The 25,558-nt window shown below is 38.9% G+C and overlaps 2 protein-coding genes across 2 annotated transcripts in view; one reads left to right on the forward strand and one right to left on the reverse strand.

Moving 5' to 3' along the window:
* RARRES1 (retinoic acid receptor responder 1) overlaps positions 1-8,398 on the forward strand; it is a 42,013-nt gene extending 33,615 nt beyond the window's left edge. The window contains exons 5-6 of the mRNA NM_001075430.2: positions 7,948-8,010; positions 8,089-8,398. Of these exons, the coding sequence (NP_001068898.1) occupies positions 7,948-8,010; positions 8,089-8,238 (213 nt within the window). The 3' untranslated portion in view covers positions 8,239-8,398. The remainder of the gene's footprint in view (positions 1-7,947; positions 8,011-8,088) is intronic.
* A 2,923-nt stretch (positions 8,399-11,321) lies between these two features.
* The window catches only part of GFM1 (G elongation factor mitochondrial 1), a 50,665-nt gene continuing 36,428 nt past the window's right edge, over positions 11,322-25,558 (reverse strand). Inside the window, exons 14-18 of the mRNA NM_001206149.1 lie at positions 21,347-21,509; positions 19,640-19,784; positions 13,517-13,677; positions 12,699-12,752; positions 11,322-12,540 (exon numbers count right to left, since the gene is read on the reverse strand). Coding sequence (NP_001193078.1) covers positions 12,409-12,540; positions 12,699-12,752; positions 13,517-13,677; positions 19,640-19,784; positions 21,347-21,509 — 655 coding nt within the window. The 3' untranslated portion in view covers positions 11,322-12,408. The remainder of the gene's footprint in view (positions 12,541-12,698; positions 12,753-13,516; positions 13,678-19,639; positions 19,785-21,346; positions 21,510-25,558) is intronic.

The raw sequence follows: 25,558 nt of genomic DNA on the forward strand, positions 1-25,558 counted from the left end.
ATTGTGCCCATCTTTGCATGAACTATTCCCTTGGTATCTCGAATTTTCTTGAAGAGATCTCTAGTCTCCTATTGTTTTCCTCTATTTCTTTGCATTGTTCACTTAGGATGCCTTTCTTATCTCTCCTTGCTATTCTTTGGAACTCTGCATTCAGATGGATGTATCTTTCCTTTTCTCATTTGTCTTTTGCTTCTCTTCTTTTCTCAGCTATTTGTAAGGCCTCCTCAGGCAACTCTTTTGCCTTTTTGCATTTCTTTTTCTTGGGGATGGTTTTGATCACTGCCTCCTGTACAGTGTTATGAACCTCCATCCATAGTTCTTCATGCACTCTGTCTAGCAGGTCTAATCCCTTGAATCTATTTGCCACTTGTACTGTATAATCATAAGGATTTGATGTAGGTCATATCTGAATGGCCTAGTAGTTTTCCCTACTTTCTTCAATTGAAGTCTGAATTTTACAATAAGAAGTTTATGATCTGAGCCACAGTCAGCTCCCGGTTTTGTTTTTGCTGACTGTATAGAGCTTCTTCATCTTTGGCTGCAAAGAATATAATCAGTCTGATTTCGGTATTGACCATCTGGTGATGTCCATGTGTAGAGTCTTCTTGTGTTGTTGGAAGAGGGTGTTTCCTATGACCAGTGCGTTCTCTTGGCAACACTGTTAGCCTTTGCCCTGCTTCATTTTATACTTCAAGGCCAAACACAACACAGAAGGCTTTTAAAGCCACAAGAGTGGATGAGATCAGAAAATGGATGTAGACAAAGGTCATGTAAGGACTGAGTCCTGGAACACTTCTAACTTTAGAAGTTGGAGACAATAGGAAATAAAGTCTTTCAAGGATGAGGGCTGATTGTTTCAAATTTTCCTGGGAAGTCAAGGAAGATGAGGACCAAGAATTGGCCATTTGATATAGGCAGTTGGCAAGCTTATCAAGAGTTGTCTCACTGGCACAGTGTGGGTGAAATCTTGACTGGAGCAGGGTAAGGAAAGAATGGGAATGGAAATGGACACTCCTTGTCTCAAGGAATTTAGCTATAAAGGGGAATTTTTTAAAAAAGAGACTGGTACTGGAGGGTGGGTCACATGGGTTTTCTGTTGTATTTTCAGGTGGGGAGGTTTAGCAACATATTAGTATGTTGATGAGAAAAATCCAGTAGAGAGGGGTGAAGGAGAACTGTAGGGAAGAGAAGGAAGACTTGATGGAGTTAGTATCTTTGGAGAGATATAGAGAGGATAAGGTCAATCCAGGAGAAGACCTTGGTCAAGGGCACAGGGTTCACCTGGAGAAATGCAGACAGGTGTGGCACAGATGCTGCTGGGAGGGCTGATGTCATGTGGCAGCTTGTGGAAGTTCTATTCTGTCTCTTCTCAGTGAAAAATGAGGGAAAGTCACCAGCTGAGAGCAAGGATGAGACAGGAGGTGATGGGGTGTGTGTGTGTGTTTGTGGGGGTTGAGGGGGAGTTGTGGATTTGAGCATCACACAGCTCTGCAGGCCCTAGGTCTGTGGTCATGAACTGAAAGTAGGGCCAGTCTTCCTCAGCTGGTTGGGTGTTCTCTGGTGGCTCAGATGGTAAAGAATCTGCCTGTGATGCAAGAGATCCGGGTTTGATCCCTGAGGAGGAAATGGCAACCACTCCAGTATTCTTGCCTGGAGAATCCCATGGACAGAGGAGCGTGGTGGGCTACAGTCCTTGGGTTCGCAGAGTTGGATACAACTGAACGATTACTGGGTGTGGACATGGAGAAGGCTGAGGTGAGGTTTTCTCAGCCAATTATGATGTGCAGGAAGCAGAGGGGCATTTCCAGAGTAAACAATATCAACTATTCTGCAAGAGGCAACTGAGCCAACTTTAAGTACAGATTTCTAAAAATCATTTTCTTCTCGGGTGGGTGAAGCAGTGGATTCGCTGTGGATTGCTCAGTGAGTATCTTCTGAGGACAAGGATTTGCCCAGCATCCAGTCAGCATTATTAATGCCAGTAAGAGCTTGGTGTGCCTTTCAAAGGTCACTTGTAAAGTGGACAACTGTTTGAAATGTATTTTCTTTACTTATTGAAATGAACACATTTCTTTCCCCTATAGAGCACTTTTTAATAGAGATGACCATTTAACTGAGAGTTGTTACATTAGGGGTCTGGATACAGCACTAAATCTTTCGTTAGGTCACTTTCTCTCATTTATCAAGACAGTCATATCCTCAACACAAGACTTTAACTGAGAAGTTAGGGGAAATTTTTTGTTTAGTGTAGAAAATGGTGTCAAAGTAATATAAATAATTTTAATGAGTGTCAGAGGAAAACTCAATAGGAAGAGAGTAACAGAGACAAAACAGAAAAATTAGTGTCTTTTAATGGCAGTGTTTTCCATTTTTTGCATTTGTGTATCTCACATCACCAAAGTCACCACCAGTTTTTGCTGTGGTTCAAAAACAGCAGCTCCATTTCTGGCTCATTCTAGCCAGTCTTGATGTCTATCATCTGTCCATCAATATCCTTTAACCAGCCTACAAAGTGGGAAAGTGGGGACAAATATAACTGTAGGGTTAGGGAGATCAAACACAGGGGGAGAATGGTCACTGAGTAGTTTTAGATTTTTACTCTGTGGTATTTTAGATAAATAATAATTGAATGTGCAACTGCTCGCTGGGTCACCTGAGGCAAATCACTTCTCTTAGGACTATGAAATGAAGATTAACAAACTTATTTAGATTTATGTTAGCTTCAATACTGAAGCAACTTGGAAATTTGGTTTAAGGTTGATAGCGTTTCAGATTGTTGTTGCTTTATTGAGTTATGTCTGACTCTTTTGTGACTCCATGGACTGTACCCTGCCAGGTGCCTCTGTCCATGGAATTCTCCAGGGAAGAATACTGGAGTGAGTTGCCATTAATTTCTCTAGGGGAATCTTCCTAACCCAGGGATTGAACTCATGTCTCTTGCATTGGCAGGTGGATTCTTTACCACTGAGTCACCTGGGAAGTCCACATTTCAGATCAGAGCTATCTTATTTTTACAGGCAGTCTCCCATCCAAGTACTAACTGGGCAAGACACTTGTTAGCTTAGCTTCCAAGATTAGAGTTCTCTTAAAGAAAAGTATGCACTAACCCTCATAGATTTTCAAATTCTATTCGGTAGCCACTAAAGATTTTTGTGATCTTTCAGAAAAAAAACAAAACAAAACCAGCAAGAAGCAAAACAAGCAACATTTTTTTTTTAAAAAGTCACCAAGATCAGAAAGTCTCGGGACTGTCCGTAGGAGACTATAGCCAGGAAGGCAGGGCTGACAAAGCCAAGACAGAGAAGCAAGGAGTGACTGGAGGGGCCCCGTGGCCCAAGGTAGCTCAGGAAACTACAAGGGTTATAGTTTTACTGAAAGCTTTCTGGGTGGGAATTACTATCTGTACACTCAGGGATGAACTCACCTTTTAATCCAATTGTGTAAGGAAGTGCAGCTTTAGAAACTCACAGCCTCAAGCAAACACAGCCTGAGAGAAAGTGGGCTAAGAAAGCCGAACTACAAATATAAGACCCATCTTCCTGGCAGTTACTGCCTTACAACTGAAGAACAGATGTCATTCTCAGACCATGAGGACCAAACCAAGGGCAGTGGAAATATCTGTTGACCAGGGAGAAAAAAAAAGATACAGACCTACTGACATCCTTAGCTATACTTTTCTCAATTCACATTAAAGGCTGTTACTTTTCTAGCATTGTTCCAAATGATATTAGTACTAGCTATTGTCGGCACCTCAAACTACCTAACCAGTAGCAGTCAGTCAGTCAGTACAGGTCTTCACCCTAACTAGAGGCCCCCATTGGCCAACAACAGTATATTACAGAAACCATCTTACTTACCTTTTTTATTCCGCTAAGAAAACCACTATTGACCTAAATGTAAAACATGACACCATAAAATTCCTTGAAAAGAATGCAGGCAAAACATCCTCTGATAAAAGTTGTAGCAAAAATTTCTTCAGTCAGTCTCCCAAGGCAACAGAAATAAAAGCAAAAATAAACAATTGGGACCTAATCAAACTTAAAAGCTTTGCATAGCAAAGGAAACCATAAACAAAATGACAACCTATGGAATGGGAGAAAATATTTGCAAATAATGCAACTGACAAGGGCTTCATTTCTAAAATGTACAAACAGTTCATATAACTCAATATAAAAAAAAAAAAACAGACCCCCAAAATATAAGGAAAAGAGGTAAATAGACATTTCTCCAAGGAGGACATGCAGATGGCCAACAGGCACATGAAGAGACGCTCAATCAGTTCAGTCGCTCAGTCGTGTCCCACTCTTTGCGACCCCATGAATCACAGCACGCCAGGCCTCCCTGTCCATCACCAACTCCCAGAGTTCACTCAAATTCATGTCCATCGAGTTGGTGATGCCATCCAGCCATCTCATCCTCTGTTGTCCCCTCTTCCTCCTGACCCCAATCCCTCCCAGCATCAGGGTCTTTTCCAATGAGTCAACTCTTCACATGAGGTGGCCAAAGTACTGGAGTTTCAGCTTCAGCATCAGTCCTTCCAATGAACACCCAGGACTGATCTTGCTAGTTTATTACAGAAATGCAAATTAAAACTACAGTGAGAAACCACCACACACTTCTCAGAATGGCCATCACATTTCAAATGTCTACAAATAGAAATTCTGGAGATTTAGAGAAAAGGAAACCTCCTAAAACTGTTGGTGGGAATGTAAGTTGATTCAGCCACTATGGAAAACAGTATGGAGGTTCCTTAGAAAACTAAGGAATAGAAAACTAAAAATAGAATTACCATATGATCCAGCAGTTCCACCCCTGGACATATATCCTGAGAAAACCATCATCCAAAAAGATACTCATGCTCACAGCAGCATTATTTACAATATAGCCAAGACATGGAAGCAACCTAAAATGTCCATCAACAGATGAATAGATAAAGAGGATGTAGTATAGATACACAGTATTAGTCATAAAAAAGAAATGAAATTGTGCCATTGGCAGCTTCATGGATGGACCCAGAGATTATCATACTAAGTGAAGTCAGTCAAATACCATACAATATCACTTATATGACGAATCTAAAATATGATACAAATGAACTTATTTATGAAACAGAAAGACTCACATAGAAAACAAACTTATGGTTACCAAAGGGGAAAGGGGTAGGAGAGGGGTAAATTAGCAGATACAAACTATATATAAAATAACCAACAAGGACCTACTGCAACATAGGAAGAAGAATATGTATATCCATGTATAACTGAGTCACCTGGCTATACACAGAAACTAGCAACACTGTAAATGAACTACACTCAATTAAAAAAGTTTTCATAGCATATACTAATAACCTAAGCCTGCTGCTAAGTCGCTTCAGTCGTGTCCGACTCTGTGCAACCCCATAGACGGCAGCCCACCAGGCTCCCCCGTCCCTGGGATTCTCCAGGCAAGAACACTGGAGTGGGTTGCCATTTCCTTCTCCAATGCATGAAAGTGAAAAGTGAAAGTGAAGTCGCTCAGTCGTGTCCAACTCTTGGCGACCCCATGGACTGAAGCCTTCCAGGCTCCTCCGTCCATGGGATTTTCCAGGCAAGAGTGCTGGAGTGGGGTGCCATTGCCTTCAACCTAAGCCTACCTATTCTCTACTAAAACCACCCTGGTTCTGCCAGGGATCATTCCTTTTTTAGAGGTGAGCAGGGCAGTAGCGGGTAGGGTGGGTCATGAGTAAGGAAACCAAACACTTCAGTCTGTCTCTAGGAAGATTACGGTGCTGAATTATCAGAAAATGTGACAGTAGGTCATCAGTTTGGACTAAGGTTTTGACATATGTGATTTCAACAAAACTAAGGGATTATTTCTGAATAATATTAAAAATGATGGCTTCCTGGCAGACATAGCCCTAGGTATGGGCAGTGCACCCTGGATACTTTGCCAGGTTCATGGATGTGCCTTGTCTGGGCTGCAGTTCTTTAATAAGCCTAATTTCAATCACTTTATTTAATTAAATGTAGAGAGTGTCCAAGCATTACAATAACCCAAATTTTTGTTTGGATTATTAACTGGATTAATTGGAATGCCATTGTTTATTTCAGGCCTTTTCCCGTTTTGCCATAAATCTGGAGATTGCCACTTTCCTTCAGAAATGCTATTTTCAAAAACAAAGAGGCACTGCCCTGAAAACATACATATAAGACCAGTTTTTTTTTTAAATTAATTTATTTAAATTGGAGGCTAATTACTTTACGGTATTGTAGTGGTTTTTGCCATACACTGACATGAATCAGCCATGGGTGTACATGTGTTCTGTGATTGATCCAGGCCCACTCTTTTTCCCTTATCCCTCCCTCCCTTTCTCGACCTGATGGAAATTTCATGGCTTGTAAAAAATCTTCATCCTGAACCCCCCAGACCAATTTTTTTAGCTGTAGAAATATATGGTAAACAGATCTCGAGAAATCGTGCAGGCAGCACAGAAGTCTGAGACAAGAATTACGCAGCACAGCAGCCAGCTGTGTCAATAGAGCCCAAGGTCAAGATCGCCACCAAATGAGTCAAACAGGCTAACTCCAACCCCAAAGCCAGCAATGCCCAACTGACAACTGGGGCCTCCAGAAGCTGTTCCTTTGTAGAAAAGAGACTCTACATGTTCTCTTAGGAATTCTCTGACTGTGCAGTCTGTCTTTTGGATATGTGCTTTTACTATTCATGGGTACGCTGCGAGGCAGAAGGCAAACCTACCCAATGATGAAAAGCATCACAGAAAAGCAGTCAATTTGTGATTGATCCAGGCCCACTTTTTTTACCTTATCCCTCCCTCCCTTTCTCCACCTGATGGAAATTTCATGGCTTGTAAAAAATCTTCAACAGTTTAAGCAAAGGGAAGACAGAATGTAGTATCAAGCCCTTTTTGTTTTTGCTTTTTCATATTCTTAAATAGTCTCAACGAAAGCCTGGTGGATTAAAATCACAATCCAAATTAGTTTAAATATTTCTTCCCTTTTTTTTTTTTTTAACTAAAGGGATAAGCTCTTTTGTAGCCCAAGCAGTTACTGTCAAAATACAGGAAATTGATTTAGTCACTCATAACATTTATAAAAATCAAATGACTAAAAGAGATGTGGGAGACTGCCTGCTTACCTGGAAAATGTGCTGATTTTAGAAGCAGTGTGGTAAAACATGAAGGATGTGGGTGATGGAGTCCATAGATTTATCTGGGTTTGAATCCCCATTTATCACCTACTAGCTGTAACCTCACGTTACCTTCCCTATAAAACTAGGGCTTACCTGGTTGCTCAGATGGTAAAGAATCTGCTTGCAAAGCAGGAGACCCAGGTTTGATCCCTGGGTTGGGAAGATCCTCTGGAGAAAGGAACGGCAACCCACTCCAGGACTCTTACCTGGAAAACCCCATGGACAGAGGAGCCTGGTGGGCTACAGTCCATGGGGTTGCAAAGAGTCGGACACTACTGAGTGACTACCACTACCATAATACATATTCTTGCAGGATGGGAGAATTCCATGAGAAAATGTATGAAATAAATGCCTAGCACAGTACTTGGCCACAGTGGCCTTCGAGAAATCCTGGTTGCCCTGCCCTTGTCTTAACTGCCTGGCATAGCAGGTCTACATATCAGCTTGAGGTGCATATATGAGTATCAACAGGTTCTCCCTATCCTCATAGACCTTAGTCTCCATGAAAACCTGTAAGTATTAGAGAGAAAAAGTGATAGAAAGATCTTACTAGATTTTCCTGACTTGGTGGCAAAACAGTAAGAATCCATGACTTCTACATCTTGATGTAGGATAGCACCAAAGGAGATGAGGCTAGACTCAAAGAGGTGGCAGGTGATTCAAGGCACCCATTGAAGAAGTTATGTAAGATGAGCCTTCCAAATTCTGAGCTAATATAAACCTATCCTAACTGTTGCACTAAATCTTTTTTTCTTCTTCCAGAAAACAAATGATGATGCAATTGATTTTGATTATACTGTTCTACTCCATGAATTCTCAACACAGGTAAAACATAATGGTACATAGAATCGCTTAAACCAGAAGTTTTGGCAGATCATAATCTTTAGAACTCTTGTTCCCCAGGAAATTATCCCCTGCCGTATTCACTTGGTCTGGTACCCCAGCAAACCACTGAAAGTGAAGTACCACTGCCAAGAGCGACAGACACCAGAAGAGGCCTCTGGAACTGAAGAAGGATCGGCTGTGGCACTGACGGAGCTTAGTAATTTCTGAAAAGCAAGAAAAACCTGTCTATACCACATTCTAAACAAAATGACTGTACTCTGCATTAAATAGCCTAAATCATTATTCTAGTAAAACAGCCAAGTATAAGGCAATCTAATAATTTAGGAAAGCCTGTGATTACAAATAAATATTCAAACATTAAAATATATTGGGATTTTTATTTCTTGATGGGTATGGTTTAGTTTTTAACTCTGGGAATAGGTGCATACTCAACTCTGGGAATAGGTGCATACTGAACTCTGCTCAGTGACCCCACAGGTTCCTCAGGGTTTCAGCCCCGAAGTATAAAATCTAGTTAATTAGTATATACCACAGCTGGACTAATAAGTATTTATAACAAAACTGATGGTCGCATCTCTAAATCTGCATTTCTCAGTAGTTTTAACATATTGCAGGCAACTAATGTGTATTGTTAAATTGCTTCTATCTAGTATGTAAAGACATGGACTCTTACAAAAGAAAAGAGGAATTATACTATTGTTTTTTAGCAGGTACAGTTTATGTACTGCTCCATTTAAAACCCCAACCCTTTGCATTCATCTTCTCAACATCCACTGGATTTAAGAATGATAAGTTTTCCAAAGCATTGGAAACAGTCATTTAAAGAAAATATCAGATCCCCAACATACATGATAATGCAGAGAAGATACTTTAAGATTTCAAATGCAGAGAAAATACTTTAAGATTTCAAACAATCTAGTGATAGATAAAGTAGTAAGCTCCTCTAACTGGTTTCCTAAATATTTACCAAAAAAAAAAAAGTGCCAAGAGCATTGCGAGCACATTCAGTGTCCTGTGATTTCTAAACTTTCAGTGTCATGTTAAGAAAGGGGTTTCATCTTTCTTGTCTCAACTTTCTAAGTCCTCTCATCCTTGTAAAGGCATTTTTAAGTAGTGAGATTAGACTCACAAATGTAACCTTTAATCCAACCAGGTAAGGAATCTAAGGTAACCTTTTAACAGATTTCAGGGACTTCAGTGTGGCTCACTGTGATTGCAAAAGGCAGTGGGGCGAGGTCTGTGTGTGGACTTCCCTATGGCTCAGATGGTAAAGAATCTGCCTGCAATGCAGGAGATCTGGGTTCGATCCCTGGTTCAGGAAGATCCCCTGGAGAAGGAAATAGCAATCCACTCCAGTGTTCTTGCCTGGAGAATCCCATGGACAGAGGGGTCTGGTGGGCTACAGTCTATGGGATCACAAAGAGTTGGACACGACTAAGTGACTAACACACACATATAAAATAGATTATAAAGATGAATTCTACCCTTACAACATACAAAAAAATTACCTAATTTATAGATTTACACAATCCACAAAAGTTAAGCCTACTAAAAGTTTCTCAATATCACCATTAGAACATCTTTTCTAGCACAAACTCTGTAATTGCTGACTTGATTTTGCTAGCTAACAATGGAGGAAAATTACTTTATCTGCCTTGACATAAAATGAAAACCTCTAAATTCCCTAAGCCCTCTTTTCATTTAGAGTCTAAAGAATTCTGAGTCACTCTGACACAATGACAGTTATAGGCAGCATCACATTCATCTTCCTAATCTCTTTCCAATTTTCAAAAATTTTAAGACATACAAGATAACACCAGGATTTTGCCTGTATTCCATTTGATTCTACTCATAGTTTTGTTTTGAGCTATGAATAGTTAGAAGTTAATAAGTTCTTCTGAAAATCATTTGGAAGTTTCTATGTTGGCCCTCGAATGAGAGTCCTTCATGACATAATGAGTTTATTACACTAATTTCTCTCAACTTAGGAAATTCTATGACCTGTTCTGTGACCTTTCCTAACTTTCAAAGTGCTACAACCACATAACATGCTGCCTGGCACTTATGGATAAATGAATGAATGCTCACAATAAACTGCCTGTGAAAACATTAACTATTTCAATGATGCATTAGTTTTATTTGAAGACATTTTAAGCAGCAATTAAAGCTCAAATTCAAAAATTCACACTTTTGGCAATGCAAGTAGATGTTTTCTACAAAGGGATTTTTTCCTATATGTCACAATTTACTGCGTAACCTGGAGGCTGCCTTGGTTAACTGGCATCAACTTTAAGACCCATCCATATTTCAAAAGTATTAAAATATGAAAAACTCTAACTTCAGTATTAAATTTTAGTGGGACTTGCCTGGTGGTCCAGTGGCTAAGACTCTGTGCTCCCAGTGCAAGGGGCCTGGGTTTGCTCCCTGGCCAGAGGACTGATCCCATGTGCTGCAACTAAAAGTTGCAAGCCACAACAAAGACCAAAGATCCTGAGTGCTGGAACTAAGACCCGGCCGTCACAGCGACAGTGTAGTGACTTCACAACCTAAGTGTAAGAGTGAGCGAGGAGGAAGGCAGAATAGAAAATCGACTGTGTATCTTACAGATAAAGTTACCAAGCTAAGAACTAACAGCCCAAAATCTACCACCACACAAAAATTAACAATATGACACACGTGAACATTTCACGTTTCAGAGGTACCGGTGATACTGCAGGGGTCTTTAACCGTGCCTGTACATTAGAATACGCTGGAAAACCTTTGCTCTTGATCCAAAGAAGCAGCAGTACCTAAGGGTTGGCCTGGATATTTTTTAAAGCTCCACAAGGAATTTTTAATTCCCAGCCCTGCTGCCAGGGTTGGGAATCAGGGTGATTCTACTGTCTAGCGCTGCTACCATTCTCCAAAGCAAATAACACTGTCTTTCTTTAAATTAGCCAACAATTATCCTAAGAGCAGGATAAAAGAAACCCTTATTTATAAATGCTGTCATTAATTTTTTCCTTCTGCAGACTACTTTGGCTGGTAATGTGGTCTTTACCAACTATAACCAAACTGAGTCAACAAAAGATGTTGGTTCTGGTCTTGGATGGGTTCCTATGAGATCTTATTCTTGTTTTTTGGATGAGCCAATTCTGAACAATATGGCAGAACTTCCTGGCAAAGTCCAATATACCCTAGAAACAAAAGCTTAGCATTTGTCTTTCATAATCTCAACACAGTATGTGATACATTCCAACAGACTCAAATTCAACTAACATTTACTGCGTGGATGAAACAGACTACCCAACAACCCTGTAAGTAGTATTTTATTATTTCCAAACTGTAGAAACATTAAAATGAACTCAGACAAGCATATGCAAGGGTCTGTTTTTTGCCTCACAGGTCTGTAAAAAAGCAACATTTATACCCCTGAAAACAGGCAGTTACAAATGTGTATAAGCCACAAACTTATACCATCAGCTCTATATAAAACAGCTAGAAATTTAGCTAGCATTTTAATACCCCAATGAAGAATCTGAAAAACATTCTCCATTAAGATCATATGGAATCCTTTTTTGTTTAAAAAAAAAAAAAATTTATCCCCATGACTCATTTATTTTAGAACTGGAAGTCTGTGCCTTTTAACCTCAGTCAGCGATTTCACTGCCCTCCCCGCCCCTTTTAACCACCACCTACTTCTCTGCTCTCTGCGTCTATGAGACTTAGTTTTGTCATGTTTGTTCGTTTTGATTTTTAGATCCACATATAAGTAAAATCATATAGTATCTGTCTTTAACTTATTTCACTTGGCATAATACCATGTAGGGCCATCCAGGTTGTCACAAAGGAACCCCACTCTTAAACAAAAAAAGTGACACTCTAAGAAGTATCATGATATATGCAATTCACTTTCAAGTATTCAGCAAAATATTTTTTTAAAGAATGGATGTGACACAGATGGACACCAAACAGCAAATATGACAAATTATTATCTGATAAACACTCTTAACAAAACCTCACTGTTCAGTCTAGACGGATGGTATATGGCTGTTCTTTCTACTGTGTTTTCAGCTTTTCTGTATACTGAAAATTCTTATGCTGAAAAATCTGCACGTTTATATATGTTCTAAGCTTATAAGTAGAACAGAAATAAGTCTCCTCTCTCAAATAAATATTAAATATATTTTGATAACAACCATATTTTTTATTTCGGTATAAAACCAATCAACAGAGTTGAGATATACACAGAATTAACCTTTACATAATAGAAACTCTTGAATATATAGGAAGGGCTTCTAAAGTTACTTGTTTTCAGTCTGAATTTATTCCACTGGAATCCATTAAAGTATCCAAACTTGCAGATACAGTTAAAGTTCGTCAACAAAGTGAGAAAAATTAGTTCTTGGCTTTTCCTTTTTTTACAGGAAGTTGACCTGTAGCTTCCAAATACTTATTAATGAGTTCTTCTTGTGTAGCTGGTGAACATGGCTGATATCTGCAATACTCCATTGTATATTCTCCCTTCCCCTGGGGATTCAAAACAAAATCAAAAAGATTTTAAAAAACCAGACCTCCAAAAACTATCAAGTAAAGAAATTCATGCACAGCCAAGATTTCACAAAGATGATCATTTTGTAGGATGACCTCTTGAAGAGCACTGAAGTAAAATTTAAACACCTGCTTACCTCTGTGCATGACCTAAGTTCCGTAGAATAACCAAACATATTATTCAGAGGGACCTGAAAACAAGCAGCAAATACTTCAGCATTACTTATTGGAAAATATTTGAGAAAAACACAGAAGCCTTAGCCATTTAACTCCTTTAGACTCAGGTATCTACTAGTAACTCTTGGTTTAAAAGAATTAGAAGCCAAAGAAAAACTTTCTTGTTTTATTGCGAATAGAAACCCAATTTGAAGATAATTTCATTTGACAGTCACAACTAGCAAATTGATCTTTCAGTTTCACGGAATGGACACCACTGACAGCTTTCCCCCTCATCCCCACTCCACACGGCTGCAGCTCAAGCACTCAAGTGTTTCTTCTGTGAAAAGGTGAATATTAATACAGCTTTTCTCTGGACTCCTCAATGATATGCCCACAGTAATGTCTTCTAGGAGACCTTAGGTAATATGACTAAACCCTTTCTCCCATGAACTTTAAGTCAAGTAAAGCAAAGGAGATAAATATCCTAGTAAATTAGAACATAAGAAAACAGCTATGTAAATAAAGCTATCATGAGGGAGAAGGGTAATTGTACATCTAAGAAAATGACATACAAAAGGCGTACGTGAAATGAATCTCATTTTTACCTTTTACACTTAAAGAGATGCTCTAACAGCGAAGTATAGAAATTGACACACACATATATAAGCGCAAATTCAACACTTGAATAGCCAGGGAAATGTGCCAATTTGCTCTACAATTTCCAAACACAAAAGCTAATCCTGGTTTTCTCCTGTGGATAATAAAAGCAAGGTTGTCAGTGACTAGCAGTACTTACGTCTGCATACAGTGTAAAATAGTCCTCAATTCCATCTTGTCCTGTGATGACCCCGTGGCGTCGGTTAATTCCTGCAATCACTGGTCCCTGAAATTCATTTGGGGCTATAACTTCCACCGACATAATGGGCTCAAGAATACATAATGCTGTATTTGCCAGGGCTGGAGTTTAAAAAAATAAATAATACATCGCTTTATTAATCTTTAAACAAACTGGAACTCTTTCCTTACCCAGATGTACAAAAGGGAGATGGAAAGTACTCTCCCAAAGGTACACACAAAAATGATAAGATTAAAATATTTGATCTGGACTCATTTTTCTAGCAGCAGTAGCAGCCACTCTTAAATGGAATTTCCAGAAAGACAACACTTAATTCTAATATTAGTATTTCCATTACCATATTTTTATCCTTAAAAATCATGAGGTTGCAGAGAATAATATAAAAGGGGTCTTAGAACAACACTCAGTAAAGTCCTTTCCCACTTAAATTATGCAGTTAACGGTCACTGATTCTTTCTGAGACCCGCACTAGCTGCTGAGTCCCTGACCTCGGCAAATCAACCCTTTCCTGTTGGTCCCTGGCAGACATTTACACTTGGAGACAATAATCAAGTCAGGCCTGAGATCTGTCTAGGCTAAACAATTTCAATACCTGATTGAGAGCTAGAAATACAAGTTTCTGCTTTCTACTCTGCCTCTAATAAGTGACATGCCTTTTGGAAAAACACAATCAATCCAGGTATTGAGCTTCTTTACCAACAAAATAAAGACACTGGCTGAGAGGCTAATGGCCATTTAAGCACTGTACCCCAATGTGAATGTCCACACTTATTTTGTTTTAGTCCCACTTAGTACGTAACCAGGATACTTCTTACTGTAACAGATGCTTAAGGGACAAATGTAACCATGTGGAGAGAATGTAACTTCCAACACTCAAATTTAATATGGACATTATGACAGTGTGGAATAATACTTCAGCCTCAGACTGGATGGATTATCTTTAAAGACTTGAAGCAGGATGTCCCTGGTGGTACAGTGGGTAAGAATCTGCCTGCCAATGCAGGGGATGCAGGTTTGATCTGATCTGGGAAGATTCCAAATGCCACCGAACAACTAGGCCCGTGGGCCACAACTGCTGAGAACACACGCTGCCCTTACTGCAGCTGCTGAGCCTGCAGCCGCGCTCCGCAAGAGAGGCTCCGCAGTGAGAAGCCCGTGCACACACCAACAGCAGCCCCCTCAGTGCAACCAGAGAAAGCCCGCACAGCAACAGAGAGCCAGCACGGCCCCAGATAAATAAAGCACGAAAAGGTGACAAATATGTAATTTTTCAAAAAATTATTAATTTCCCAAGCATTCTGTTTATAATAAACTAGTCAGCAATTATTCTTGTATATTCCTTAAACCACTTGTTCTAAAGATACTACTAACTTAAGTGCAATACTTAGAACAGCCATTTAATATACTTGCATTTCTTTGAAATATTTTCTAGTTCAAATCATATCTTAGCTCAGACCTACCTCTGACTCATTAGTCCTAATTAGTGAGTTTTGATTTCAAAAGAGGGATAAGTGAGCTCTGCAGATTCCTCAGGGTCATTAGTGAGGCCCTGCAGAATTCTATGTAGACATCTAAAGCAGTTTAGACTAAAAATTCTAGACTATGGAAGCAGCTCTATTTCTTGTAACTTCTTGGGTTACCACAATGGCTGGGCTTTCTTGGCTCTGCTGCTGCTAAGTCGCTTCAGTCGTGTCCGACTCTGTGCGACCCCATAGATGGCAGTCCACCAGGCTCCCGCGTCCCTGGGATTCTCCAGGCAAGAACACTGGAGTGGGTTGCCATTTCCTTCTCCAATGCATGAAAGAGAAAAGTGAAAGTGAAGTCGCTCAGTCGTGTCTGACTCTTCGTGACCCCATGGACTGCAGCCCATTAGGCTCCTCCATCCATGGGATTTTCCAGGCAAGAGTACTGGAGTGGGGTGCCATCGCCTTCTCTGTCCTTGGCTCTAAATAAATGTAACTAATGCAGAACCCAGGTGGTGCTAGTGGTAAAGAACCCACCTGTCAATGCAAGAGACAGGAGATGCAGGTTTGATCCCTGGGCTGAGAACATCCCCTGGAGGGCATGGCAACTGACTCCAGTATTCTTGCCTGGAGAATCCCATAGACAGAGGAGCCTGGTGGGCTATACAGTCCATGGGGTTGCAAAGACTCAGACATGACTGAGCACACACACACAGAGGGACCCAGAAAGAGGGATGTGAACAGACATATTTAGTTACATATTATCTAGTGTTTTCAAAAGGTCAGTAATATAAAAGAGCTAAAGTGTGAAAGAGTCATCATATCCTAAAGGGAAAGAAGGGGCCAAGTATACAGTCCTCCCTTAACTGTTGAGGGCAACCTGTCCAGTTCTGTTTCATATTCCCCCACCCTCCTTTTAATTCCTTCTTTCTTCCCAAATCCACCTTCTGATTCACTTGCCTTTCTTCATGCTTTCTCTGTCCCATTCCGTAATGACAAGACTCCAGAGCTAATTCATCCTGCCATTTTTCAATAGTCACATGGCAGCCAAGTCCTAAAAGCAATTTTTCCTGAAGAATAGCAGGAAGTGAAAATATCCACACCATCCATCACAAGACCTTTAAGTCTAAAGTGGTGGGCAGAGGTGGTAATGTTTCTATTTCAGTTCACTAGGGATAAAGCTGAAAACACCATGCTGGGTGCCAAAGAGTTTTGAGAGGAGGTGGTCAAGGGCTAGGACCCTGGTGAGGGTTTAACTCTCAGTTCCACCACTAACAAGTAGCCTTGGGTCATTCGATTAACTACTCTTGAGTCTCAGTTTTCTCAACTATCAAGTCACTGTGGAAGATATGATAATTCATGTACTTAGCATAATATTAATACACAGCACAAAAGTCATCAATAAATGTTACTGTGACTTCTCTGAGACAAAAATCTGGGAATGGGTGGCATGGAACAGGTCAAAGGTAATATGAAGGGGGGAGGGATAAGCTTTCACTATGCCCAAACACATATGTGCAAGTGTGTTGTGTGCAAGTCACTTCAGTTGTGTCTGACTCTTTGTTAGCCCATGGACTATAGCCTGACAGTTTCCTCTGTCCACGGAATTCTCCAGGCAAGAATACTGGAGTGGGCTGTCGTGCCATCCCCCAGGGGATCTTCCTGACCCAGGGATCGAACCTGTGTCTCTTATGTCTCCTGCACTGACAGTCAGCTTCTTTACCACTAGCACTACCTGGGAAGCCTGTGCAATATTTAAGTACATTCTGATTTAACAGTGTGGAATTACTATCTGCAAGCAGCTGGACATGCCCATGTCCACAGTTAAGTATGAAGAACAGCCAGATTCAAACTCAGCCCGGGAGATCAAAAAAGGGACAATGATGAGTAAAATGAGCTATGTAATCCTGAGTAGGCCTTTATTTCTCCTGTAGAGTAACTACAAATTAAATGTCTGTGGAGAGACCAAGCACAGTGGTCTAAATATTGGCCAAAGAAAATGACGGTGGGACTTCCCTGGTGGTCCAGTGGCTAAGACTGCGCTCCCAAGGCAGGGGTCTGGCTTCAATCCCTGATCAGGGAACTAGATCCCACATCCTGCATCTAAGAATTTGAATGCTACAATTAAGAGTTCGAATGTCGCAACTAAAGATCCCACATGCCACAACTAAAAATACCCTGCAGCTACAAAGCAGATCAAAGAGCCTGCATGCTGCAACTAAGACCAGGGCAGAACATGAAAAGTTAAGAAAAGAAAAGAAAATGATGGTAACGGTTAACATCCATGGGGTGAACCAATCCCTGAAAGAACATTTAATTTCACGTTTCAGTTTTAGTTATATCACTGATTAATTTCAGGGATAAAGTTTAAATTGTGACTGAATATAGTTCCAGTTTTCACTTTTTTAAATTAAAAACATATGAGCACATGAACTATTTTTCTTCCAATTTTGATAATAGAATAGTTCAAAAGTATAAGTTAATCTGATATTAAGCTCAATTAGCAACATTTACCACCTTAAAAGTCTTATATGATAATCAGTGGAGGTAGGTATGTGTATGAAAAGCTGATTTTCTTAAGAGCCCAGCAAATTTTTTTTTTATTCTTTTACACTTTTATCTTTTAATCATGGAGAAAAAAGAATCAGATGATGAAACAGCAAAGTAACTCATTTTTCATGCTAGCACCCTGTTCATTTGCACGTATTTTTCTGGCGAAAACCCCACAGTACGCCTCAGTTCTACCATCATCTAGTGCTCTTCCTTTGCCTCCCTATCAGGCAATTAATCACACAGACGAATATCTGCACACTGAAGTCTTCAAAAACTAAATGGTACATATCTGTTTAATTAATATCATAGACATACAGATTTTTTTCATGGATATACGTATGTGTATATTATGGACATCTAATCTACATTTATTTATATTTCATATAGGTACAACTGAAAAGCATGATGCTCTTTATTGATTCTACCAATTATCTTGCTTTATGTAACCTCTACCCAGGAAAGCTACCTATTTCCAGGATAGAATAGTTCGTGATTTCTAATTTGTCTTAACTATACTAAAAAAAGTATCACAATGCAAAAAGTATCACAATGCATATGTTTATCAAATCATCACTTAAAATATTTCAGTTTTGTCAACTGCACTTCAATAAAGCTGAGAAAAATATAAAGTGATTACAACTAAATTGTCAATTTAAGACTTATTAAAGTACTAAACACCTTTGAAGGCAAAAGGCAAGTGTTATAATCTGCTGCTGCTGCTGCTAAGTTGCTTCAGTCGTGTCCGACTCTGTGTGACCCCACAGATGGCAGACCACCAGGCTCCTCTGTCCACAGGATTCTCTATGCAAAAATAATGGAGTGGGTTGCCATTTCCTTCTCCGTCATGCCTAATATAAAATCTTACTTTGTGACTTTATTTCCCTTTTCCTATTAACACAATTGTCAGATTTTGACAAAGTTTCTAGATCATAGATTTCAACTGCATTTTTAATAGACAGCTAGCTGGCATAAAGAAAATGAAGGATTCTTTTCCTCTTTCACAACTAGGAAATGAAATAACAACTAATGGCTCCCATTAAGCAAAATAAGGAATTAGCGGCTTGGTCAAGAAATAAGCAACCTTCTCCAGCCACTGCCCCACACCTGATCACAGATGCAGACAGACTAAAAACAACCAAGTCCAAAATTCAAACAAAATCAATAAAATCCTGATTCTCTGAATGCCTGGAAATGAAGTGTTAGAATTTTCTGCTGTCCATTTTGACCTTCTTTGATAAAAATATTTATGAAATGTTTTATGAATTATAATGTCATTTTCTGTGAAAACACACTTATGGACATAACTAATGAATCATCATCTAATGGATATGGAAGAGATGACAAACAGAATGAATTTTCTGACTTTCAGTTATAACTTAAAATTCTTTTGTTGAATAACCCTGATATCAAACTGCTGTGTCATTTGCTTTTCTCTCTTAAAAGCAATCAGTCAGATACACCTGCAGTTGTTTATGGTTCTGGTATCATCAGGGTTTTAATACACATTATCCTTGTGAGAAAGGTTGACAATTTTAGCAGTTTAGTAAGAAATCTGCACTGAGAATAAGGTTTACTGAATTCTTTCAAATGCCTAAAAGCCTACAATGCCATATGTGAAAAAACTGTTTACAAATTTATAGATTTTTCTGACATCTGAATAAATCACTAAAAACAGCATGACTATAGTTAATGTTTGTTTAAAATATTTCTTAAAATTCTAAGCATTTGTCTTCTCTATTAAAAATACAGCTTACAGATTATCTATGAATTTAAACATATGAAAAATACCAGATAATTGAAGAGAACAAAGTAGGATCTTAGTTTTGTAAGAAAGAAAACATAGTAATCTTTCCTCACACCGATTCTATGAGTACCTGTCCAGAAGCTACCTTGTTCCCTCGAGTGCTGCCTACTGCCCCAGGGGAAGTGGGCAGAAGGAGTGGGGGAGTTGGGAGGAGACCTAAGCAGCACAAGGCCGCCCTCTGTGGCTCTGACGGTCGACTAGGGAAGCAGACTCATCGATGTGGCAGGTGCCAGGCGCAGCTACCTTGTTTAAGAGCACCTTCTCCTGCGCGGATGAAGGAGATTTCATTGGAATCCACCATGTGATGTGCTCCATCTTGCAGAACAAACCGGAGCCCAGAGAGCTTGTGACCAGACAAAGGGCCCTTCTCGCAGGCATCCAAAAACCCCTGTTAATGAATAAGCTTCTTGAGTGTCTCTTCACTTGCAGATGCATTAAGAAAAACCCTCAAACATTTTAGTATTCAGAAGTTTAACATTTTCATGTATATTTAATTTTTTTTAAATTTCTTTAAAGTTGAACAGCCTATTTAAGCTTTATTATTGTGGAATGTAGATAAACAATCCTTTGGAACAGTCTATTACTTAAAGGTATGAAATGGTTTGAAAACGATGCTGAGTGTTAGCCATCACTTTCTCATAACCTAATATTCAAGAATTACTAAACTCTCATGATACATTGTAGATTGAGCATGATCTTAATTTTACAAGGCGTAAACAGAGGAAAGGCAAATCTAAGAAATTCCCTAAAGTAAAACTTTAATCAAAACTGACATCTTATCAACAGCTGTGTCTTAAGCTCCTACTCTATACCTATTACTGCTCTGACTCACTGGCAGACCACTACATAATAATTTTTGTGCTACACAATGTTAGAACTAAAATTAAAAACTAATTTCATTTTTCCAAAGCAATTCTTTTAAGACACAGCTTTACTGAGATATAACTGATATACAATAAACTAGACATATTTCAAGAGTGCAGTTTGCTATGTGTGCAGTTCTTTTTCATTCATTAAATACTTGCAGAGCTGCTACAATTCTAGTTACACAGTTGCACATGTAGTACAATATATTTCTGACACTTCAAAACTGTAAACTCTGAATGCTGTAAAATATCTAAGCTTTCCTTCACCTATGTTAATCTTGGAGAGTAAAAGATAATTTAAATTTGTGTGAATGACACATTCATTTGTGGGAATGACAAAATACTGTTTTGAAATTAAGTATAATGGATGATCACAAAAACTGCTACCACAATTAATACTAAAACCAAAATCATGATCTGTTACTAAAGACCTCTAAGTTAAAAGTTTTTAAAAAATAACCTTAATCTTTATGAATAGACAGTTGCTAAAGGTTTACAACAGTCTTAAAGCCAGTGATGTAGAAAGCTAGCAAAACACAAATAACCCCTTATATATGCAAAACACCTCACAATTCCCAAAGAAATGTCAGAGTCTTATCCAATCTTCGATTTTGTGAGGGGTTCGGGATTAAGTACTGTATGCTCAATTTACAAAAGAAATTGGCTCTGAACACTGTGATTTATGCAAGGACATATTAATCATTAGCAGAGATAACAACACACGCAGGTCCTGGGAATCTTAACGCATGACCATTCTACTACAAGGGTACTACATGTAAAACTTTCACAAACCCCTAATGACTACTGAAAATTTCAATTGCTAATTATAATCAATCAAGTAGTTTCAACTTATCAAGAGAAATGTAATAACTATGATTCAGAGACAGAATGATTTCCTCTCATTGTCATAGCCTATATTTATAGCTCTTGAACTTAATGATTCTAAACCAGATGGAGAGCTTAATCAGATAAAGAAGCAGGACTGGAACAAAAATGAACCACAGAATACATGACAGCAATATGATTTGATATCTAATACACTTTTTATTTTTTTCAATGCAATAAAGGCTTTGTTTGTTTTTACCTTTTCCACAGCAGGCACAAACTGCTTTGGTACATTCGACCCAAATGTTTCATCGGAAAACTCCAACTTAGTGTAGTTCTCTGGGTCCAGAGGCTCCAGTACACCTATCACTTTTCCAAACTGGCCTGCACCACCTGATTGTTTTTTATGTGTAAAGTCAAACCTGAAAGTAATATGAGAAGAAAAAAAAAATCAACATAGTGTAATTACCAAAATGAAATAAACTCCTACTAACTGAAATGAAAAACCACTTCTCATCAATCTTACTTCTTCCTTCAAATAGGATGGCCTTGCTATAAAATTTTATTATAGAATTTATTTAAAAAGGAATTTGCTCCTTTCTGTTCTTACTTAGAGGTGGGGTACTCCATCAAGTAATTCATGGTTTTAATTCTGCTAATTTATCTGAATTTCACAAGTAGAAAGTAAAAGCATTAAAACAAAATGCCAGTGGAAGGTTCTTATTCTAACCTACATTCCAAAAAGCTTACCCATTTTCTTTTGCAAACAGGGTTCTGTTTCCCTGGGACACAGGATTCTGTCCTGAATCTCTCTGAGGACAGTTATCTGAAAATAGGAGTTATGCAAGTAATTCATTCAGATAATTATTTGATTTTACAACTTGGACACTATGGACTGCTGCTGCTGCTAAGTCGCTTCAGTCGTGTCTGACTCTGTGCGACCCCAGAGACGGCAGCCCACCAGGCTCCCCCGTCCCTGGGATTCTCCAGGCAAGAACACTGGAGTGGGTTGCCATTTCCTTCTCCAATGCGTGAAAGTGAAGTCGCTCAGTCATGTCCGACTCCTAGCGACCCCATGGACTGCAGTCCACCAGGCTCCCCCATCCATGGGATTTTCCAGGCAAGAGTACTGGAGTGGAGTGCCATTGCCTTCTCCGTGAACACTATGGACTAAAAAAATACAAAAAGGGGAGTTTCAGGAAAGATAACTAACACCTGAAAATGATTAATGGCAAAATCATCACAATTAACATAAGTCAAATCCTCCAAACAGACATATATATATAGACACAGGTCAGTGTTTACTTCAAATTATTAAAGACAACATTAATAAGATGGCATAAGCATCTTGCATGCATATTAAATATATGTAAATATAGGCTACTATATCACTCAAAAAACATTTCATGAGTTTCTACTGTCTGCAAGGCATTTTTCTTTTAAACTGCAACCTTCCTCAAGACCATAAGATGGAAGAAGCTGGCTGCTTTCAAAGTTGTCTACAGATAACTGCAGGTAAGTGGACATTAATGAACATCTGTTCCTGCATAGAGATCTGTGAATGGTTTGGCAGAAGTAAATAGCAATTTCAGTAAGAGATGTCAGCTTGGAATGAGTTTTCATAGAAAGCCTAAGTGTGAATGTGCCTGATGAATTGCCTTTAAATAATGTTGCAGTTGCCAAGAGTTTCAGGATGGGCTGGTGAAAACAATGCTGAAAGGTAAACAGATATCAGAACCAAAAGAAGGACAGCAGAAGAGAAATAACTGCCAAATCACCACAGAATTACTAAGGGATTTCAAAACGGGTCCACTGACATATTCTTAGGTGTCCTCACGTTCTCCAAGACAATGTAAATTTTGTTTTCAATTTAATAATAATATCCATACAACATACTCTAGATCTGCGCTGTTTATATGGTAATCACTAACCATGGATATTTAATTGAAGTTAATTAAAATTAAATAAAATTTAAAATTCAATTCCTTAGTTGCACCAGTCACATTGCAAACGATCAACAGGCCAGTGTGGAGAGTGGCTGCTGTCCGGGACAGCGCACGGCCAGAACATTTCCACTGCTGCACAAAGTTCCAATGGACAGCAGTGCCCTGGAAGACCAGCTTACAAACGAGTTATCCATGCAGTTTCAGGGATCCTGGCTGAGTTTATAACCAAGTGGATGCCAAGTAAGAGGATGCAAGTGCCAGGCTTGTGCTAAGCGCTTTTTATGGATTCTAGTACTTATTCTTCATCACAGACCCATGAAATAGGCACTATTTTCTTACCATTATTTTACAGGTGAGAAACCTGAGGGTCAGAGAAGCTAAGTAACTTGCCAAATGTGACGCAACTCTTAAGTGGCAGAGCCAGAATTTGCACCAAGACCAACAATCAAACATGCTTCTAGAAGGACAGTAAGAATGTAAACGGATTTACACATAATGCATTCAACTCAAAAGCCTTATAAGGACACTGCACGAAGAGATTTTCCTAGAGCTTAGAGAAGCGGAAGAACTAAGACATCACTTGGTAGGCAGTGAATACACATGCTCAAGGTAAAAGAATCCATGCTCTTGTGGTCAGACCACTGGCTTTCTGTGAAAGAGTTTCATTTTGGCAAAACATCATCTCTCACATAAAAGTTAATGTTAATTAGAATTGTGTTGGTTTTACTGTTTACCTTATTTTGTAGATTTATTTTGACATTATAGTCTTACCAAAGTTGCAAGCCATAGGTGTTTTTACTTATTTTCATATAGCTATTTAAAACAATAATTAATTTGCACGATCCCAGAGACTTATAATTGGAGAAGGAAATGGCAACCCACTCCAGTGTTCTTGCCTGGAGAATCCCAGGGACAGGGGAGCCTGGTGAGCTGCCATCTCTGGGGTCGCACAGAGTTGGACATGACTGAAGCGACTTAGCAGCAGCAGAGACTTATAATAATTTTGCTACTTTCAAGGTAACTCATAAATTATTAAACTTTGAGGATAATGATCTCTTGATTAACCATTAATGAAATTTTATGAAGAAACTAAGACCTCAAGGAATCTATAGGGATAAGATTCTCTTAATGCAGTTTAACATCTACACAGGCAACTTAAAGTTTTTACTATGTGCTTCCCTTGTGGCTCAGTCTGCAATGTGGGAGACCTAGGTTCGATCCCTGAGTAGGGAAGATCCCCTGGAGAAGGAAACAGCTACCCATTCCATATTCTTGCCTGGAGAATTCCATAGACAGAGGAGCCTGGCACTTTACAGTCCATGCAGTTCAAAGAGTCAGACATGACTGAGCAATAATATAATAATTATATTTTTAAAAGAACCTAAATTGGTATGTGTGTTTTTAGCAAATAAACGCCTGATATTGTCTGTCACCCAGTACCTCTATTACTAGCCTTGATCTACAGAGATGGTAATTACATTCTTAAAGCTTCAAACTGATGACTTTGGAGGGCTCACACATTGTATTTCTCACAACTCTAACTGGTAATAACACAGGAGATGTTAACTAGCTGCATGTGAAACTTTAAAATTTCATTTTCAGCAAAAAGATCTATGTAATCAGAATGTATTTGACCCCTCTTTCTTGGGCACTATCAAAGGAGCACATAATTCACACAGCTATTAAGCACACACACAAACAACTATCTAAGAGGTTGGCTGTTAGATAAATGAGTCACTGGCCCCTCCATCAAAACAAGAAAAACAGCTTTCAATTTTTCAGAAAAAGCCTGAAGAGAAGAAGGGAAACCCTTTCTCTAGTTACTTGACAGCTGTTGGCTAATATAACTAGAAAGGATGGGAATGCCTTACTACTTACTATTCTTAAAAAAAAAAAAATCTATTTACTCCAAAGACTTTATTAATAAATAAATTTAAAAGGGTATTTGAAGAGGAGAACACAATACAAATACATTTTTAACTTTTTTTTTTTTTTTTTTAAAGCAACACAACATATATATCTATCCAAAGAACCTTCAACACCCATTTTGGGAAAAATACCTAAGAATCTTTATTTCTAAGCCAACAAGCTGCAGTGTCAGTTTGGTTACATATCTTTAGAAAACAAATCTTAGCTGCCAGTTCAATAACATTTCTTAAGAACAGTCTAGACTACAGTGCCTTTAAAGGTGACAGAAAAAGGTAATTAAGAGATCTGGAGAGTAAGAACGCACTGACTACTAAAAGTTTGTGCTTCCTTAAGGAGCTTTTAAAAAATGCTTTTGTCAGAAGTACTTAAATGCAGTGCCTTGTATAAACTCGGTTTTAAACTACGTTTTAATCCTCTTTCAAAGTGATCCAGAAAGTTGAAGCCTGGTGTGCTCAAAATCTTGTCTTTCTAAGATTAGCAAAGGAAGAGAAGGGTCCAAGTATCTTTTAAAATCCCCCTGCCCTAAATTACATAATCCTCCAAATTAATGCTATGCTTGCAGTCTTTCAAACCCTGATTTGGGCAGAACCAGTCCA

The sequence above is a fragment of the Bos taurus genome, chromosome 1 (assembly GCF_002263795.3).
Source record: "Bos taurus isolate L1 Dominette 01449 registration number 42190680 breed Hereford chromosome 1, ARS-UCD2.0, whole genome shotgun sequence".
Lineage (NCBI taxonomy): Eukaryota > Metazoa > Chordata > Mammalia > Artiodactyla > Bovidae > Bos > Bos taurus.